Raw genomic sequence first — 20,335 nt, forward strand, 5'->3', positions numbered from 1 at the left:
CTGTGCTCGAGGGCCTGGGCTGGTGGTTTGCTTTTTTGAGCCCCTTGGTAGTTTGGGAAGTCTTTTAGGAATTACAAATTGGAATATCCCTTTACAAAATCCAGGCATTTTCCATTTAGTAATCAAGGCAAAACTTGTGGTTGTTGTGTGCACTGTGTCAAGTAACAACATAAACACACAGAGTAAATCGTGCCTGCCTGTCTTGTCTGTCTGTCTGCCTCTGTGTTAATGTGTGTTGTTGTATGACTTTATGATATTCTAGCAATCGTCCCATGGTGAGGCACATTAAAAATCTCATTTTACATTATTGTGCTGTAACTTCAGGAGCCCATGAGCTGTCTATTCGGATCAGGCCTGACTGTCAACTCCCTGTGAGATCAGTAGATGCAGGCTCATTTTAGATCAATTCTCTGAGCCTTATGAGCAAGGCTTGGCATACTTGAACAAATTGTATTATTTAGCAGCTGTTCAGGTAACGCCTCTAAAATGTGCAGAATGTTTTCCATAACGCTCCTCTACTTTAGTCCTAGAGAGTTTTTGTCTCTTGTCTCAGAGCCAGTTAGATACTGGCCTTGAAAGTCGACATAAGGAATCAATTAACATCGCCGTTTTTGCAACAATAAAGTCTATTATGTCATACTATTGAGTCTTTGAACAAAGCTGCAGCACTAGCAAAGGAATTCCATTCACCAATATGACACTACATACCAGTAGCATAGTAAAATCTTTGGCTTGTATCCATAAGAAGTCCAAGTCATTTCTGTAGTGAACCATTGTTAAACATTGTGCACTTGGCTTTGGAGAACACTCTTATTATAACTATTTTCAGTGTGTTTCATTCTCTTACATTTTAGTTATTCTACTTCATATTTATTATGTCAGTCAATATAAAACTTAGTGACGTCACCATGGTATTCAGCAAATCAAGGAGTAAATTATTCATTTATATATAAAAGTCACAGGGAAATAGGCAGTATTGTCTTATAAAATGCAGCCAAGTGCAACAGCAGCATAAAACAGACATCACCAGTTCAATTTTTTTCGGCATCAATATAAAGAGGAGATTTTGGCAATTGTTCAAGCCGATCCAAAAGTTCAAAGAGTCCTACATAAATAAATAGACAGAAACATAAGATTAGAAATGAGCCTCACTTGGTTCCTTTTGGGACAAGGACACAGATATAAGGAAGCTACAGTAAGTAGATGTGCATTTGCCAAACCACTCAATTAGTCTTGTTCATGTAAAATTGGGAAAAGTCCTAAAGCATAAATCCCACCATACGAGCACGAAAAAGCTGTGAATCATACAGTATCTTATGGCCTTTGCAATCTTCAGATCTCCACCCACTTCAAAACCCAGTGGAGATTTTGGACAGATGTGTCCACCACCACCGTCATCAAAACACCAAAAGAGCAAAAAAAAGAGAAAAAATAGTGTTTCATCCTTCCAGCATATTTCCAAAGACTTGTAGAATCAGTGCCAGTATTTATTCTGCATCTGTTTAGCTTATGAAAGCACTATGTTGTTTATCGTTTACTCTACTCTTTGTTAATTATCTGTAAAGGCTATAAATAACATAATAACAGTCATAACAATCCATGTTCATTCCATGGATCTATTTTAATTCACCCAAACAGCCCTTATACGGGACCACACACCAACACTATTTAAAAATGTCACAAATACTGTTAAAAATTAAAAATTTGGGTTTTCATGTGTGCCTTGGTGAATGATAACACATCCATCGTCTGAACTTATCTCTTTGTATATAATTTGTTCTTGGTCTGTCTTGCAAAAGAGAGACTAGTTAATTAAAGGAGCCAAGGTTTCTCATGAGGAGTCTTTGATATACAGAACCCAGAGCAGAAGGACTGAGCTCAGATTTAGTTTGTCAGTATTTTATGTCGTTGTTTTAATATATCGTCACAGATTTTGTATTTTAACCTTATATTATAAAAAAACGTTCAGATTTTCTGCTATTAACACTCATTTGAGCGCTCACTCTCGTCTAATGTTACACTTAGTCTCCATATTTCAGTATGTAACAGTTTATCGACTCAAAACAAAACTACTGAGATCACACGATCATTTCATACTTTGAGAAAACTCTTATCTTAATTAACATTTCAGTTCATTGTAGCCAAAAGTAAAAAGTACTATTATGTTTTCTACTTTACATATAAAGAGTGTAGTCAGATGTAAAGCACAATAGTAGAACACAGTCCATAGCATCAAACACTGGTTTACATGATGCACGTATTTACATTAACATTTACATATTTTATCCTTATATGTTGGAAAAAGAAATTATAACATTGATTGCTGTCATATCAGCCTTAATGCTATTCAGTTATACAGCAGATAATTTATTGTATTATATTTGACAGCTTTTGTCTTACTGTAGAACGTTATGAATAGTACCTTTTGGGTTTCCTATTCAGTTAATACAATCTTCTTTTCTTTCCTCTGTGTGGCTAAACAGGGAGAAGCTGGTCCTACTGGTGCCCGTGGACCTGAGGGTGCTCAGGGACCTCGTGGAGAGTCTGGCACCCCTGGCTCTCCTGGACCTGCTGGCGCTTCTGTAAGTGATGCTATTTAAATGGCATTCTTTGTTGCACTAGGAAAATAAGCTGTGAAAAAGATGTTTTTAAATGTATATTTTAACATCTTTATATTCCAGAGTTTATTCACTTTGTTTGTTTTGTTTTCTTTGCAGGGTAACCCTGGTACTGATGGCATCCCTGGAGCCAAAGGATCAGCTGTAAGTTCTAAACCCATTTTCTTCTTCTGTATGTATTTACTGAATATTTTCTCATTTTGCTGTTTGTTGTTGTACAGTTGTACCAAGTTCTGGTAATGCTTTCTCACAGTGACTTTTAGACATACAGTATGTGCACCTAATCCACACGTCTAATGCATTTACATTACAAGTACAGAATGTCAGGCTCATAACGGCTCATTTAAGTTGCAACATGCTTCACTTAATCTTAGTCCACAGATTGTAAGGTATTAAAAAAACTGGGACGGCCCATGAAGTATGACTGGACAGCCAATATTAGGGCACTGTGATTGTATCTGACCCATGACCACAACAAACTCACATTGAGCTTATTATTGGTTCTTCTACGCCTAAACTAAAATGATGTTTACCTTTTTTCAAATTTTACTAGTAATATGCCCCAAAATCTTACTGTGGAGAGGTACTGTAAAAAGCTGTTGTAACCTGCTGGCAGGGGTACAGACATATTTATTTCTTTTTTTTGCAGTTTTGCAGCCGGGCTCATGCAGTTTTGTTTAGTGTAATTTGATGACAGCAACTGAGAATAAAGCACTGGGCAGAGCATAGCAGGTTATACTGTAGCAGGGCGGTGACAGCTGTGCCTCTGTGAAGCAGAGTAATTGGAATTTGGGTCTCATGTCAGCATTAGTTTAAGTTGCTTACTGTAGCTTTCATCGACCATTCAGCTAAATGACTTCAAGTCTCGCCCTCTCTTTCTCTCTGTAGGGTGCTCATGGTATCGCTGGTGCCCCTGGTTTTCCAGGACCTCGTGGGCCTCCTGGGCCTCAAGGAGCAACTGGACCTCTTGGGCCTAAAGGAACATCTGTATGGGCAGAATCATTCAATCTCAAATCATAATTGATATGTGCCATGTTATTTTCTTCTCCAAACAATAGCATGCCACAACAAAATAATAGCCTCTCTCTCTCTCTCTCTCTCTCTCTCTCTCTCTCTCTCTCTCTCTCTCTATTTTATTTTTCTGAATATCCCTTACTGTGCAGGGTGACCCAGGTATCCCAGGGTTCAAGGGAGAGGCTGGGCCCAAAGGAGAGATTGTGAGTTTTTGTTTTCTTGTTCTTCTATTCCCAGACTGTTCATTTATGTATTCCACAAATACAAACACCAAAATAACATGGAAAGACTAGATAATAAGCATAGCAACAACACTGACAAGAAGAAATAAATTCAGCAACTTCCAAATGACAATCTCTTAAAAAGAGATAGGTTTTCTGAATTGTTTTCACCTAGATTTATATCTGCAAAAACAATGCCTTTGTCTTTGACTGTATAACCACAGCGAGTTACGGATGTGTTTTCCAGGGACCAGTTGGTACTCAGGGAGCACCTGGCCCACAAGGAGAAGAGGGTAAGAGAGGACCCAGGGGTGAGCCTGGTGCAGCTGGACCACTTGGACCTCCTGGAGAGAGAGTGAGTAGCATCAAATTGGTCATTTTTTGATTAAAGCTATACTATCTTATAGCACCTCATTGAATAACATTAGGTTGTGTAGATTTGTAGATCAAAGGTCAAATGTTTTAATGCTGTAGAAAAAAAAGCACATTGCTGTGCCCATTTGTTGCTGTTGAATCAGTAACGCGTGTGTGTACAGTATATTGCACTTAATGTGTATTATTTCAATTAAATTCAATGTAAAAAAAAATTGACTCAGATATTATAATTGTCATGGTAACCCTTACTCCGGTTTTATGTTTTCTTTGTAGGGATCCCCAGGTAACCGTGGGTTCCCTGGCCAAGATGGTATGGCAGGCCCCAAGGTAAGCACCATCACAGTTTCACTCATTGAGAAGAAGATTTGTTATTGCTACAGTATAGGGACAGAAAAGTGAAAATGAACAGGGATTTGTTTAGAGGACTCAAGACTTGTAGAAGAAAGGAAGCGAAGCACAGATTTATTCAAGATCATGTGTCTGTAGTCATGGGTGTTAAGCTGTAAAACTGAAAATTAACTGATTCCTCATGCTTTAAATTGCTTTTGGAAATTGCTGTTGATGACTGATTTTGACATCAGATGACATCAGTTTTGGTTTTGTTGCACTTACGTATCTGAATCGTCATCATTACAATGTTGTCACATAGTGTATGAAGCATATCGATATATAGAAATAGCATCATGATTTCAAATTTTGACTTAAGAAATTTTGAATTAATCCATAAATAGATGTTACCCTGTTCTCCCTTGTCTAATGTCATTGTGTAGATTAGTTTTTTGTGCAGACATTTTTGCTAAATTTGCAAATAAAATTTGCTCTACATGCTCTACCATAAATTTCTGTAAATCAAAGTCATCGTTCTAAAGGCTTCAAACAGGCCTGTAGATGTTCTACCTCTTGCCAGAAAATGAATCAATTTTCACTCGAAATATCTGAATAATTACCCGTAGAACATTTGTTGTTCACCTGGCCTTTTCATTTTATTGCACGTGTCTGATCTCTCACATAAAAATTTTACCATGGTTACCTTCATTAGGGGTTTATCAAAGGATGTGTGTGTTTCTTATCTGAGTCTTTTTTTTGGGGGGGGGCATAAAATGTACTTAGGTTGTTAAAAGGTAATGACAATATGCTGCACCCATATTTTTTGAGATCCTTTAATTTAAATATATTACAAATTAGCCAAAGAATTTTTATTTAACATACAGGTTGTGACGGATTGAAATTTAACATAAAAAGAACTTGTCCTGTGCAGGGTTGTGAGAGGCTGGAGCTACTGTATTCCAGGCATCATTGGTACTGCACAGGTCACCAGCCCATCTCAGGGCAAACAAAGACAGACATACACAGACATATGACGCACTCACACCTACTGGCAAATTAAAACCTAACATGCATGTCTCTGGACTGTGGGAGGAAACTGGAGTAACCGTAGGAAACCTGCCCATAGGGAGAACATGCAAACTCCAAGCAAACTGGAAGGACCTAGCTGTGAGGCAGCAGCTCTAACCACTGCACCACTGTGCAGCCACATTCAATTCCCACACAGAGCAAGACCAAACTTTGTAACTTGATAATTAGCGGTCAACCGCACAATAACTGAATTTAATTTAACACTTCAGATTATTTGGGAAAGCTACAAAATTATCGTTTTTCAACTCTGACTGCATTGGGGTTGACTGCAATCACATCACATTGCACAAAGTAGCCCACAGTTTTGAAATGGTTTGTTCTATGAGGCACTGAATAAGTGAACTATCTCTTCAAGGTTCGCATGCACCTCTGAACAGCACCCTACATGTGCATTGATTCATGTAAGTCCACCATGTGGCCACAAGATGTCACCGGAGCTCATACACCCGTCATGTACCAGTGACCTCCATGTCATATATCACCAAAACCAACATCTAATTTTACATTATCTTCCCCAGGACAGTTTCATTTATGTCAAAATGAATGTGTCAGAATTTAATCTTTTCATGTCAAGTAGGACAATGAAACTCTTTCACACTATTAGAAGGGAAACTCATATCTTCCTGGGTGTAAGAATTGAAGTGTCCCTTCTTTAGTGACTGACTCAGGTCCAATTCTTTTTCTATTCTCTTCTTTTTAACACAGGGAGCCCCTGGTGAGCGTGGACCCTCTGGTGCCAGTGGACCCAAGGGTGCCAATGGTGACCCTGGTCGTCCTGGAGAGTCTGGACTGCCTGGTGCCAGGGTAAGTTTCTCCTCTGCCTCTGGATGCTGGTGATCTGCAGAAATATCACAAATGTGTGTTAAAGCATAGAGAAATTGTTCAAATTTAGTACAATGCACACATTTTTAACAAAGACTGCACACCGACTGAAGATAATGCATTTGTGATAATAATTAATAAATTATTATCTAGCTGCAGATCTGGGTCAGTCCTAATTTTTTGCTTTATTTAAATTGTGTAAAATGTTGTTTTTTTTTTGTCCACTAAGACCAAGTGCTCCATTTTCACTTTTCACGCTTAATTTAGTTTAAGGAGCAATAGATTTATCTCATCTTATTAAAAAAAAATCTTAAGCAGATGCTTCAGTGTTTCAGGATTGCACTAATATTAATTTAGGGGACTCACAAGAGAGACTAAAAATCACATGGTAAAAATTACATTTGTAAATACTGAGACATCATCAGTTTTAATTACACATATGGATAAATTGGAGAAAAAAATACTGAATATTACTGTACATTATATATCCTTCAGAGCAATTTTTTTATATTTTATAAATGTAATAAACTCTACCTGCTTTAAAAACACTTGCGGCACTAGTCTACAGCACAGTATTCTACTGATTAATATTTTCCTTTCTGTAATATCAGACTCACAATGAATAGTTTAAAAAAGGTTTAATATTTATGCAGCGCAACCATAAATATCATATTTTAATCTTTAATGTTTTCCTGGTCAAAATGTATCACCTACAGTATGTTACCCATAATGCAACTCAACCATCTACAGTTTGGTCTTAGATTCAGGTGTGTTAGTAGCCTCAAGCAGAGATGGGAAGTGGCCAACAGTGGTCTGGCAAGCTCAGTTCTTTCTAACTCTACCCTCCACAGATTTTCACTGCCCTTAAATTACACCTCTTAAGGCAATTTATCAGATTCCCTGCGGCTCCTTCCTGAGCCTAAAAAACAACATTTTCAGGTATGCAGTTGTCCTCCGCAAAGCCTGTAAACAAACTTTGATGTTTAAAGTATTTAAATCTCTAAACTCAATGTTTTCTCATCCAGGTTTCAGTTCTCAGTCTTTTTATCAGTAGTTGTTTAACCATAGACTGTGTTTCTGTTCTTTGGCAGGGCTTGACCGGACGCCCTGGAGACGCTGGTCCTCAAGGCAAAGTTGGACCTTCTGTAAGTCAGTTTTTTCATGGTGTATGAGTAATATGACACATAGCTGTTGAAGTGATTACCACACATTGTCATACATGATCATTGCTTTAACTTGGACAGGAATTCAGAGCTAAGTTTGAACAGCAGGCTTCTGTTTTTTTATGATAATGCTTAATCCTTAAGTGTAGGTACTTGTTTCTGGTCCTTTAAAACAGTGTTTACGTTCAGAGTCTACACTGTAAGCATCATAAGTGGAATTAATTTCAGTGAATTAGCTCCTCTTGTAGATTCATATGGTTGGCCTTTTAAACTAACTACTAATTAAGGTTGTTTTTTTTTTTTTTTTTTGACTGACAAACTGTGGCCCTGGCATTGCACAGATAAATTTTTGTTGGGGCATTTTTTGATCTGCTCCTTGCTTTCCTAGTTTATGCAATAAACTTTTCAACAATTTGATTGTTGCATATTCTCACGGCTTGCTGGACATTTTTCTGTTAGACCCCTGTCCAAACTTACGCTCCTGACCAAAGTTTCTAAGCAATTACTGTTCTCCTTTCCATATTCCCAGATTCTATTGCTTGTCCCTGGAAACCCTAAATTATTAGACATGTTTCTTTTACAGCTGCTTGGACTCACAATTGTTATCATGACATGTTAGCACTTACTGTATCTTGACCCGATTCTCTAATTGAAGAATACTGGTCAGTAATTATAATTTGTGAATGTAACTAGGGAGCTCCTGGTGAGGATGGACGTCCAGGACCTCCTGGACCACAGGGAGCCCGTGGGCAGCCTGGTGTCATGGGATTCCCTGGACCCAAGGGAGCAACTGTAAGTATTTGTATAAGCATTTTTGTGTGAGAGAATGTGAAGGCGTAACATAGTTAAATGTGTCTTCTCTCTAGGGTGAGCCTGGCAAGTCTGGTGAGAAAGGACTGGCTGGAGCCCCTGGTCTGAGGGTGAGTTAATTCACCTTTAGCATTTTGTTAAATGTTTTGTTTTGCCAGTAGCTCAATATTTCACTTCAAAATATAAATATTTATTAAAATATTAAGGTATTGAGTATGTAACATTGCAGATCCTTAATAAATAATAGAAAGCACTATACCCTAAGCACTGTGCTTTGTTTTTAAGGATCTGATTTATTAAACAGATTCAATTTTCCTTTTTGTTCAACTATGGAGGGAGTTGTGAGTTGTGTATTCTGTCTACTGTGACTCACAACATTGATCCACTGTTATTCCTGTAGTTCAGCTTCCACATCAGAAGCATTTTGAAAAGCTCCCTTAAAGCTTTCAGATGTCCATCGAGTTAATAGCATCACCTTCATCTTAACTGTTGATATTTATCTATTGGTTGCCCCACTCTCGTTCTTCCTTCCTCTCACTCTTCCTTCATATCCTCAGGGTCTGCCTGGCAAAGATGGAGAAACCGGCAGTGCTGGACCCCCTGGCCCTGCTGTACGTATAGCTATCTTCCTCATCCCACTCCATATAGCTTCAACACTGATTTTATCTTTCCCTTTTCTCAGCCTGAACTTGGATGCAACCTTTGGTATCTCCATTTTCCAGACTGCCTCAGTGATAGCTCTGTCTGGGGAAAAAGGTCCTTGGCATAAATGTCTGGACATTGTAAGATGACATCATGGACTCACAGACTTTCAGCTTATTTTGAAGTTTGTGTGTCTGTACACTAGAAAGAAAACATTTCATCTGATCTGAGAAACCCTTATCTGTTAAAACTTAATTCCAATAAAATTATTTCCCAGTTCCTCTTAACAATCTAAATCACTCAGTGATAAGAAATTGCTGACATTTAGTTAATGGTAGAAAATATGTTTTCTTTAAATGTATTACAATTATATTTAAAAAGGGACCATCTGCAATATTAAACATAAATATTTCAGTTTGATGCATTGCACTGGAGTTAGCTTAGAGCAAATTTTGACACGCAGTCTCCCTGGAAGGTCATATCAAAAACACAATCACAAAATTGACTGTAATTATTAACTTATTGATTATCTATGTAGGGCCCTGCTGGAGAGAGAGGAGAGCAAGGACAACCTGGTCCCTCAGGCTTCCAGGTGAGTCTTTCTGTTTTAACTTCATATTTGATTATAAAGTTTATGTATGAAGGACACTGTTTCACAAATGTTTATTATAACTGTAACACAACTTGTAATATAACTTTTTAGAATCAACTTTATTTCTTGCTGCATAAATATCATGATAACTAACATATTGTAAATATTGCTGTACATGAATTCCGATGCTTTTTGCTCATTTCTGTTTTAGCATTTTTATGAATCTTTATTTTTTCTCATCTTCAAAGGGTCTGCCTGGACCTCCTGGCCCTCCTGGTGAGGGAGGCAAGCCTGGAGACCAGGTTGGTGGACTCTTTTAATATCATATAATCAAAAAAAGATATAATGTCATTTTTATTTTGATATGTAATTCATCATGTGAAAATGTGGCTCTCAATAATAATTTTGTGTTGAGTTTTGGTTGTAAGCCAATCTACGTTAGTAGTTGTAGTAATCACTTGTTTTATACTGATCTTGCATGTCTTTTTTCTTATGTAAAACCTTTTCTCCTGTAAGGGTGTTCCTGGGGAGGCTGGTGCTGCTGGTGCTACTGGACCCCGGGTAAGATGACAAACATCATTCAACTTTACTTCTCTTTGGTCAGAGATTGTCAGACATGCACACTGATTTTTGCTGTGTTACTGTTCAGGGAGAGCGTGGTTTTCCTGGAGAGAGAGGACCAGCTGGCTCTCAGGGTCTGCAAGGACCTAGAGGTCTGCCTGGAACCCCTGGAACTGATGGACCAAAGGTAAATTCAACATTTGGTCTAAACCTGGAAAAAGGCAGATTATCTAAATATTACGCATATTACTTGAGGTGTACACACACCACTGGCAAATATTATGCTGCAGGATTTGTGCCAGATTACTGACTTATTCCTATCACATGCAGCAGAAGACACATGTCATTACAATCTGGGCATGTGCTTAAGCAATAATTATCTCAGGTGTTTGTGCCTTCAGCTGTGTACACTCAGTATTTCTGTCGACATCAGTTTTCAGTTCACATTGAGTGTTTTTCTAGGTTTCTGGATCCTTATACCTGATTGGCTTTAAAAAGCAAGAAATTCATTCTTCTTTTGGGCTTTTCTCTAATTTTTGCCTTTTGAATTAATGGATACTACTTGAGGACTTATTCACACTAAGGAACAATATCGCAAATTCTGTTCAAATCCTGAGATTGATGGACGACAGCATTACCTCCTTTAGCAACAGTCATCCCTTATTTACCACTGCAGGACACCCTGTATTTTCATATTTGAAAAGATCTGAATGAGTTATGATTCTTGCCTGCATATAAATACTTATAATAATAAAATAAATATTACAATACAACACTTTAAAAACATAAAAAATGTAAAAGCATTACACTAGTTACTGTGTATTTCTAAACATCTGGTACCTCAGTGTATTTCCAGTCAAACTACACAGTCACGGTTTATTAGCTACTGTCACAACTGCACGACTCACAACTGCACTGTAAGTAAAGGAGTTCAAAACGTCCTCAATCCCTCACTTTTGGTTTGTTATCTGGTCATATTTTAATCCTGCTTCATAGGTTTTTTTCTTTCCTTAAGGTCTGACAGGAGAGGATAGAGATGATGAGGATTATATGAGAAATAGAGCAGCAATGAACAGACAGGTTTTGGAGAGAATGATGCTGGATGATTGGTTGCACAGTACTTATTGTGCACCAGCCCCATTTAGGTATAATGTAGTTTTAACATTTTCCCAGCTAAAATGGAGGCTGTGTGAGCCCTGTGGTTAAAACGTGACGACAGGAGATAGACAGGTTGGAGTATGTGTGTCTGATCTCCAGTGTGTGGCTGTGACGGAAAGTCCTGCTGATAAGCCTGACAACATCTGGCCAGGAGAGATCCTGGTAGACTTAAAAAAGCTAAAGCTAATTGTTTTCTTTTCTTTGGCTTTTAGATGTTAAATACAGAATTTTGTGTGACTAAATGCTGTAATAAAGGTTGGTCCACCTTCAAAAGTGTCAGACTTTTTTTCTCCTCTAATTAGACTTGGTCAAAAAGTTGGCAAAAAGTTTTGTGTTTTTTTATCCAGGAAGTGAACAACTTGTGTTAGGTGAATATTACTGAATTGAGCTGTGTTTCTGAGCTTTAAGGTCTTTTGATTGTTCTTTTTTTCACTCAATTTGTGAACCTTGAATCTTAGCATGTTGAGACAAAGATGAGTGTGGGTCTGTTTTGTTGATTACTTCTTACTATGTAACAACAAGATTTTTTGTGTTTCTGACTCTTATATAAAGGAACAATTTTTTTACATGAGCAATTTGAAATGTCACAGCCAAGTCTACTCACAAAAGGTCTTGTTTTAAACCCAAAACATTGACTGCATCAGGAAACATACAGTATGACAGACGCTTACTATCTGTGTTTGTTTGTCAACCCACAGTCATTGCACTAACCCATCTCTTTTAACGTTGACTTTATAATAGGGAGCTATTGGACCTGCTGGTACTGCAGGAGCTCAGGGACCCCCTGGCCTGCAAGGTATGCCTGGAGAGAGAGGGGGTGCTGGCATTCCTGGACCCAAAGGAGACAGAGTAAGTTATGATGGGAATAGGCTAATAACACAATATGTTGAATATGTACAATTTCCTCTATTTGATTGTAGTTTTTTTGCCTACAGTATAAATGCCAGTCACTTTTTTTTTCAATAGGGTGACACTGGTGAGAAAGGACCTGAAGGTGCTCCTGGCAAAGATGGTGCCAGAGTGAGTGATTGACACCTATTTTATTTTTCATCAGCAAAAAAAATCAGAGTTGGATATCCACAGAACTGTTATTTATTGCCTCACAAATGTTTAAAGCTATAAATCCATAAGCTTCAATTTTATAAAGATGATTTTATTTTTCAGAGACGATTTTAAAACAAAATACTAATTCTCAATTAATTTGTGTCTAAAAAGTGTCTATGATCTATGATCTATGATTTCTTTTCTTCCTGTCACAGGGTCTTACTGGTCCTATTGGTCCTCCTGGTCCTGGTGGCCCTAATGGTGAGAAGGTCAGTTTGGCAGCTTTTTTATTTAATATGTCTATTGTAATATAAACAGTTTTTTGCATGTCTATTTTTTTTGATGTTCAAAGCACGAAGGCCACAACTGTCCCTGTATGACTGTATCTGCACCCACTCTTTATAGCTTGATGAGTGTTGCTGACACTGATGTTCTTGTAGGGTGAATCTGGTCCTGCCGGGCCTTCTGGAGCTCCTGGTGCCCGTGGTGCTCCTGTAAGTGTCACAGTTTAACCAGTATCACTAAATCATTCTAAATTTGGAATCCCATTATCTTATGAACTTCATGCATGTACAGTGTTTTGTGATACAAAAGACCCAGGAAGATAAGGGACTGACCTTGCCATCTTCCAACATCTTACTTTAAAATTGTTAGATTTTTTGAGATGTCCAAAAATTAGTAAAATTAGTCTTGCGACAGACTAGAGGTCACAGTATTAAAACAGGTGAACGGTTTGTTTAAACTATTGTTTAAAGGGCCTTTATTCTTGAATATATTAGCCAATTCTGTTCTTTGTCTTTCAGGGTGACAGGGGTGAGACTGGACCTCCTGGGCCTGCTGGATTTGCTGGACCCCCTGTAAGTAAAAGCAAAAAATAACACTTTCAAGTTCTTAGAGCTGCTAAAATCTGAAGAACATGACTACAGTTTTTGACATGAGTAGTTCAGACTGACGCTATCATGTGCCAAGCGGTAAGCACATTATGTAATTTCCTGACACAAATATTTATGTAAATATTTTTGATTCACAGACTGTAAGATCACAGCATCTCGCCACACATACTGAAAACAGATATAAATGTTATACAAAACTTCAGCAGCTCACATTTACACATTTCACATTTTTAGAATGAAGTAGAAAGAAACATTCATCAAAGGAAAACATATTCCTTCTGTACTTTCTGTAGCAATTTAAAAGGAGTCTTTGTAACAGCAGCCACTGTGGCCACGGGTGATGATTAAATAAAATGTAGTGCTGCAGTAGCACTTGTAGAGAACGGTTATAAAGTCAGTGAACTGGCAATATCCAAAGTTTGCAAACATAGTCAAGCATGTAGCACACCAATTATGGCTGCATCAGAGTGAAATCGTTAATGTAAATTTGTTAAGTTTAGTGCCTATGTGTCTTAGCTCCTTTGGGTCACTGATTTCACAGAAATTTAAAGCATACATTTGTATATACATTCCCCTAAGAATGGTCAAAAGCAAAGCAGCACAGGAAGAGATGTCCTGATTATTAATCTAATGGAACTCAATATCCAAAAGTGATGGATGAATGCACACAGTGTCTTTTCTCTAAACCCTTTCTGAATGGTCAAATTGTCTAATTTGTAAGGCAGACATTCTGCTATGCAGGCAGAGAAAGCATACAGTATGTACTGCACAGTACAACATACATCTGTTTATGTTTCTTCCAGGGCGCTGATGGTCAGCCTGGAATCAAGGGAGAGCAGGGAGAATCTGGACAGAAGGGAGATGCTGGTGCCCCTGGACCTCAAGGACCATCTGGTGCCCCTGGACCAGCAGTGGGTGTTAATCTGGGCCTTTTTACACTGTGGCCTTTTTTATTACATAATTTAACCAATCTACACTAAACCTTTGAAGCTTCTTGTTAATTGTCAGCCAGTAATTACAGTCTGTTTTCTGTTCTAGGGTCCCACAGGTGTTTTTGGACCTAAAGGTGCTCGTGGTGCTCAGGGACCTCCTGTAAGTCTTTTAAAATGTCAGGTTGCTTTAATTCTGTCTTTTAGTTAGACAACTTGTTTAAATTCTTATTTCTGTTTCAGGGTGCCACTGGTTTCCCTGGAGCTGCTGGGCGAGTTGGGCCCCCTGGTCCTAATGTATGTTCAGTGTCCTAAACCCAAGAGCATTGAGTTTACATGTATACTGTATGTCACATAAACTTGTGCAGCTGCTAAAACTTGATATATAAAGTTGATGTAGATTTATTTTACCCATATATAGTTTTAAATATAATTTCCCCAACTTGCACCATTAATATACACAATACTGACGCTAAAATACATACATTTTTAGATTTCATTTTTAAGATTCATTATGGGGATTGTAGAACCATTTATGGGAGTGAACAGCCAAAAAAGGGACAGATTTATATTTGCCAGAAGGAACCAGGTGCAGCAAAACAGATACAGGAATGTTGTCAATGCCACCAGATTTATTGTCACCCGGGAAGCCTTTTTAATTATCTCCAATAAAGCACTTACACTTGTTGTTTCTGCACCTACACACGACCAAAACAGCACGTCTGACACAGGAGGAGTTTTCAGGTTTTTGCTAAAAGGAAGTGCAGCATATTGTGAGAAAAGCTCCAGTCGCGCAAGAGATATGTGAAAGCTATTTAAAGATATAGAAAATAATGTTGAAATAATTGGAACATGTTCTATAGATATGATGTGTTCTTTTACACCATAGAATTGACATTTATTGTAAGGAATAAATTTAAGTTGGCTTTAATGCATTTCTCAGGGTAATCCTGGCCCTGCTGGTCCTGCCGGTCCTCCTGGTAAAGATGGACCCAAAGGTGTGAGGGGAGATGGTGGACCCCCGGGCAGACAGGGTGACGCTGGTCTCCGAGGCCCTGCTGGGGCTTCTGGAGAGAAGGGAGATCCTGGAGAGGATGGCCCCCCTGTAAGTTTGTCTTTTTTGAATAATATTTGTCAATACAAGCCTCAAAATGCCTAGCACCCATATGCACACATTGTTAGTCACACTCTGTATGACAGGTAACTGTGTTTGTTTAATACATTTCCGTTAACTTTTACGTGGCCATGTCAGCCCAGAGAAGCAATTACGTCAGTAACGGACAGGAGCCAAGCACACTCACCATTAATAAAAAGTGTCCATCACTGTAATAGCAGATCAAGACATTTGACAGCACAGGGGCAGACTGATGACAGGACCCCAGGCTTTTACCTTGCATGTATCCAGCATCACACAAACACATCCAACATCCAACGACAGTTCCTGTCAAAATAATGACATGTCACACATGATTGTACAGTCATGAACAGAACTGCTGGGCTAAAAGTCCTTCCCCACTTGCAGATTACATATACAGTATGGAACCATTAGGCTTTGATCTGAATGCCATGTCTCACATGTCAGTTTGAAGGAGATGTATACTATGAACACGGGTCTCACTGTTGAGCTAAAGGACATAAAAGTGTGGGCTTTGGTGGTGCTGATGAAGTAGATCAGAGAGGTTTGATGGTGAGGTTAATAAAATGACAGAAGCTATAAATCAAACGTACAGAAATGTGACAAAAACCAAAGAAATTGGGGGAAAGAACAGGACCCAATAACAAAATAAGATTAGTTACTTGGAGTCAGTGTTCCCAGCAAAGAAATAGTCCCAGACATAACTCCAACCAAAATTACATTTTAACAACAAATAAACATGGTTTGCACACACAAATTAGACCAACTACTGTAGATATAACTAAATAATGAGTTTTATAGGTGCTGGTGGTAACCACCTTTTTAGAAATCATTTTTTTTGTACTTTTGGACTATTTAAATATATACAGGGTTGTTGTTGATTTCCTACACCCTTTAATACCAATATCAGAATCAGCCTGTACTCTAGTATCACTAACTACATAGTTGTGTAACATTTCTGTAATTAAAAGCCTATAGTCCAAATGTTTAAATAACTACTATTTTTTGACTGTTGATAAACTTACCACACTTATTCTTTCCTCTTAGGGTCCCCCAGGTCCTTCAGGTCCTCAGGGTTTGGGTGGTCAGCGCGGTATTGTAGGTCTGCCTGGACAGCGGGGTGAGAGAGGTTTCCCTGGTCTGCCTGGACCCTCTGTAAGTAACACATTGTTAATCTTACCCAGTAGTCAGTCTACAAAGCAGTGCTACACCTAGAAATGATTTTTAAAATATATTAGTTATGTGATCTATAAATAAAAAACCTGTAAAAAAAATTCATCAAATTCAATTCAGAATAAAAGAGCTGAAATGAATAATGTCATTCAATCATCCAAACACCCTCCATCCATCCAACTGCTGCTATATTCTCAGGCAAGATGCAGAAAAAGAATAACTGGCAACTATTCTGAGAACCAATATTGGCTTAAATTATGTTTTTAGCAAACATGTCAGACAAGGTTTCAACTATACTTTGCCTAATGTGATTGTAAATTGATCATCTGAATTTTGTTGTCAGTCAGACAAGAAAAGCTTGAAAGCTTGAAGAACTTATGTTGTGATTTTTTTCCTACTAGCTTGCCTTACTGAGAAGTGATTTACATCAAAATAAATTTTACTCATACTATTAGTCTTAATGCAATTTAGGGATTTAGGGGTTAAATGGAGGATTAGTGCTGATTACTATTACTACCTTTAGCTGCCAGCCTGAGGTTTTTCCTTAATTGCTGCATGTGGCACAAAATGTGGCATGAAATAGGCTGTTACCAATTTTTTACCATTTTCGAAATTTGCCTCAGGAGCACAACACCTGCTTAGGTCAATCAGTACAAACCAATGGAGAAAACCCACAGACAGGCTCTGGACTGCCATTCTGCTGTGTCCTAATTGGATCACAGTCAAATCACATCTCACATGAGCCTTTCCTCCTGGTGAACTAATTCCATCTGATGTACAGTATCACATGTGACAAGATGGCTCCCACTGCCTACGTCCCACATTATTTAATATGTCCTATGTCCCCTACTTATAACATCTCAGTGGACATGTCCTTACTATAAATTATTGATTTGTGTGCAAGAACACTGCCAAAAAGCAGTGATGATGCCAAATATGCCCGGAAAAGAAAAAAATGCAGAAGTGAAATTGCTCAGAAACAGTGTCACAGAAATTGTAAATACAGTTTCTGTGACACTGTAGATTTCTGCATGGTCCTTTTGAAGTCAGCAGGTGATCAGTTTGGTATTTCTTATACCAATTGAGGTAATACATCGTGCCATGCCTTTCATCCTAAATTTAATTCTTTTCATTCAGACACAAGTAAAACTGAATTCATTTTTCAGAAAAGGTAAACTGGGCAGTGGTTTAATGGTCACTGAATGGGCATCTGGCTTGATCCTGGACTACTACTCTCCATTCGGCTTTATCCCGTGAGTTCGGGGTCGCCACAGCGGATCATTGTCCGCATGTTGATTTTGGCACAGTTTTTACGCCGGATGCCCTTCCTGACGCAACCCTCCCCAATTTCTACCGGGCTTGGACCGGCACTGTATCGCTGGGGAGGGGGGGGCTTGATCCTGGACAAATTAGCAATTTATATGCTCTGTGTCAAAAAAAAGATTAGTGAGTGCCTTATGGAAAATACCAGAAAGGCTCTATACAATTAGATTTTTAAACTGTTCTGTTTGTCAGACCATAGTAAACATCCTTATAGCCATGTGGGGTTTGTTATTACCTGGATATTGTATCTATTGGAGATCATTATCAGCCATATGGATTACCTAAAGTCTATATCAATAGGGATTTTTTTAACTGTGCTCACTTGAATGTCATTTCATAATATCTATATTCATGTTAATTCATGCTTTTTAAGTCTTATTATTGAATGCATTTAGTTACAAATGTAACAATAATACTTTGTCCCCCCCTCTCAGGGTGAGCCTGGAAAACAGGGAGGTTCTGGTGGGCCTGGAGATCGTGGACCCCCTGGACCTGTTGGACCTCCTGGTATGACTGGACCTGCAGGAGAGCCTGGCAGAGAGGTCAGAGAATGGCCAACATGAGTGTGTACATGGACTCACATGTGCCGTGCTGTATTTAACCCAATGGCTCTTAAATGACAGTGTCTCGTGATTTAAGCAGCAGAGTTTTGAAGGCCAAGCCCATTCAAATGCACTGGGGTTGCATCATGTATGCATTTGCATTGTGTTTACACCAGCTTTTGAATGGGTTTTGTTGGAGCAGGGTTCATTATGCAGCTGATGTGTATTCAATAGGACATCTGGCTTGGTGGAGGTGGAAGCTATTAACACTTAATATTGTTCCTCCATCCAACAGGGCAACCCTGGATCTGATGGACCTCCTGGTAGAGATGGTGCTGCTGGAATCAAGGTGAGAAATCTTGCTACATAAAATACACTAGGTTAAGTACTTTGTGTTGTAAAATGGTGCTGCAGTCACAAAGTAATGAACCAGAGGTTACTGTGGCACAGGAGTTAGAGCAGGTTTTCCACTAATCACATGGTTGATGGTTTGAGCCCCGTCTTCTCCGGTCCACTTGTCAAAGTGTCCAAGACACTGAGCACTAGGTTGCTCCTGATGTGTATATGTTCAGTTATAAGTGGCTTTGAATAAAAATATTAAATTGCAAAATTTAACAAATTGTCAGATTGTGAATTTTCTCATGTTGAAAGTTTAATTTCCTTTGTGATGTGAGCAAATTGGTTATTGCTATTGGTTCCTGACTGTCCAACATCCTGTGATTCAAAAAGTTTTCTACTTGATGTTTTACTTCAGCAATGGTGCCTTTAACTGGCACCATTGAATGGTATTTTATTGACTGGGGCACGATTGCTAGGACTGTTTGAAAACTGCCTGCTAAAATTAGTAAATTGCTTAAAACAAAATACCTTTTAGCACATCTTTGAATAATATTGTGCTTAGTCTGTTTCCATAAATAATTGACCAGGTATTTGTTATTCTTTATTTGTGGTATAAAACACATGTCAGCACATGTGCTGTGAATATAGGACATTCCTGTTTTTTCTTTCTGGACACCTTACATCTGGGTATTTTTACATGCAGCATAAATTAAAGGTAGATGATCCTGTGTTCATCACTTCCCTTTTGTGATTGTTGGGTTCTCTGTGCTGCAGGGTGATCGCGGTAACACCGGTCCTGCTGGTGCCCCTGGTGCCCCTGGTGCTCCAGGTGCTCCTGGCCCAGTTGGTCCCACTGGCAAACAAGGAGACAGAGGAGAGCATGTGAGTAGTAACACCATCACCACTGAAACTGTCTAAGAATGTGATGTACTTTTCTTAATATCATAGGATATACCTATACAACCTTTATGTGAGGAAAGAAGAGACAGGATTAGGACGAGGTTGATTATACACCTGCTGAAAATCAGTATGCTGTCTGGCACATAATTACAGTGGAGGATGTCTCAAGTGTCCCATCTTTGAGTAAATGTAATAAACTCTGTGATTTTGATCCTTTTTATGGCATTTATTCTAGTTAATCTTCAAATGCACCTTAGTGCACAGCTGTCTTTGGCGTGATAATATATTTGACCATATGGGTTATCAGAGTGCTTTAGTGATATTGCATTTTTATCTTTACAAGTTGTGATACTATAATTATCCTCCTGGGATTGTACTGTAACAAGCTCCTCACTATCTATTAAAAGGGCACAACACATAAAGTAGATGATAGGCATACAGTATGTATACACACTGATTTGTAGGTTACTGGGTGAGAGCAAAATGCTAGCAATCATTTTGTTAGCAATAATGTTGGCAATAACCTACACCTAAATAGAATAGTTGTATCACATTAAAGACAATATTAAAAAGTACCATGATAATTAGTCAATACAATTAGTTCAAAATACTGCACTGTATTAACAGTAATAATTAATTGTAACAGCACCACCTTCTTTTTTGTT

The 20,335-nt window shown here is 38.4% G+C and overlaps 1 protein-coding gene across 2 annotated transcripts in view; it reads left to right on the forward strand.

The window, feature by feature from the left end:
- col2a1b (collagen, type II, alpha 1b) overlaps positions 1–20,335 on the forward strand; it is a 40,455-nt gene that overhangs the window by 16,656 nt on the left and 3,464 nt on the right. For both annotated transcript variants that reach the window (XM_067503523.1, XM_067503525.1), the window contains 28 exons: positions 2,484–2,582; positions 2,718–2,762; positions 3,507–3,605; positions 3,782–3,835; positions 4,101–4,208; positions 4,502–4,555; positions 6,350–6,448; positions 7,558–7,611; positions 8,323–8,421; positions 8,496–8,549; positions 8,997–9,050; positions 9,620–9,673; positions 9,922–9,975; positions 10,190–10,234; positions 10,323–10,421; positions 12,134–12,241; positions 12,359–12,412; positions 12,652–12,705; positions 12,877–12,930; positions 13,240–13,293; positions 14,133–14,240; positions 14,368–14,421; positions 14,502–14,555; positions 15,202–15,363; positions 16,441–16,548; positions 18,324–18,431; positions 18,727–18,780; positions 19,545–19,652. In XM_067503523.1, the coding sequence (XP_067359624.1) occupies positions 2,484–2,582; positions 2,718–2,762; positions 3,507–3,605; positions 3,782–3,835; positions 4,101–4,208; positions 4,502–4,555; positions 6,350–6,448; positions 7,558–7,611; positions 8,323–8,421; positions 8,496–8,549; positions 8,997–9,050; positions 9,620–9,673; positions 9,922–9,975; positions 10,190–10,234; positions 10,323–10,421; positions 12,134–12,241; positions 12,359–12,412; positions 12,652–12,705; positions 12,877–12,930; positions 13,240–13,293; positions 14,133–14,240; positions 14,368–14,421; positions 14,502–14,555; positions 15,202–15,363; positions 16,441–16,548; positions 18,324–18,431; positions 18,727–18,780; positions 19,545–19,652 (2,151 nt within the window). The remainder of the gene's footprint in view (positions 1–2,483; positions 2,583–2,717; positions 2,763–3,506; positions 3,606–3,781; positions 3,836–4,100; positions 4,209–4,501; positions 4,556–6,349; positions 6,449–7,557; positions 7,612–8,322; positions 8,422–8,495; positions 8,550–8,996; positions 9,051–9,619; positions 9,674–9,921; positions 9,976–10,189; positions 10,235–10,322; positions 10,422–12,133; positions 12,242–12,358; positions 12,413–12,651; positions 12,706–12,876; positions 12,931–13,239; positions 13,294–14,132; positions 14,241–14,367; positions 14,422–14,501; positions 14,556–15,201; positions 15,364–16,440; positions 16,549–18,323; positions 18,432–18,726; positions 18,781–19,544; positions 19,653–20,335) is intronic.

Source organism: Channa argus, chromosome 5 (genome assembly GCF_033026475.1).
Source record: "Channa argus isolate prfri chromosome 5, Channa argus male v1.0, whole genome shotgun sequence".
Taxonomy (NCBI): domain Eukaryota; kingdom Metazoa; phylum Chordata; class Actinopteri; order Anabantiformes; family Channidae; genus Channa; species Channa argus.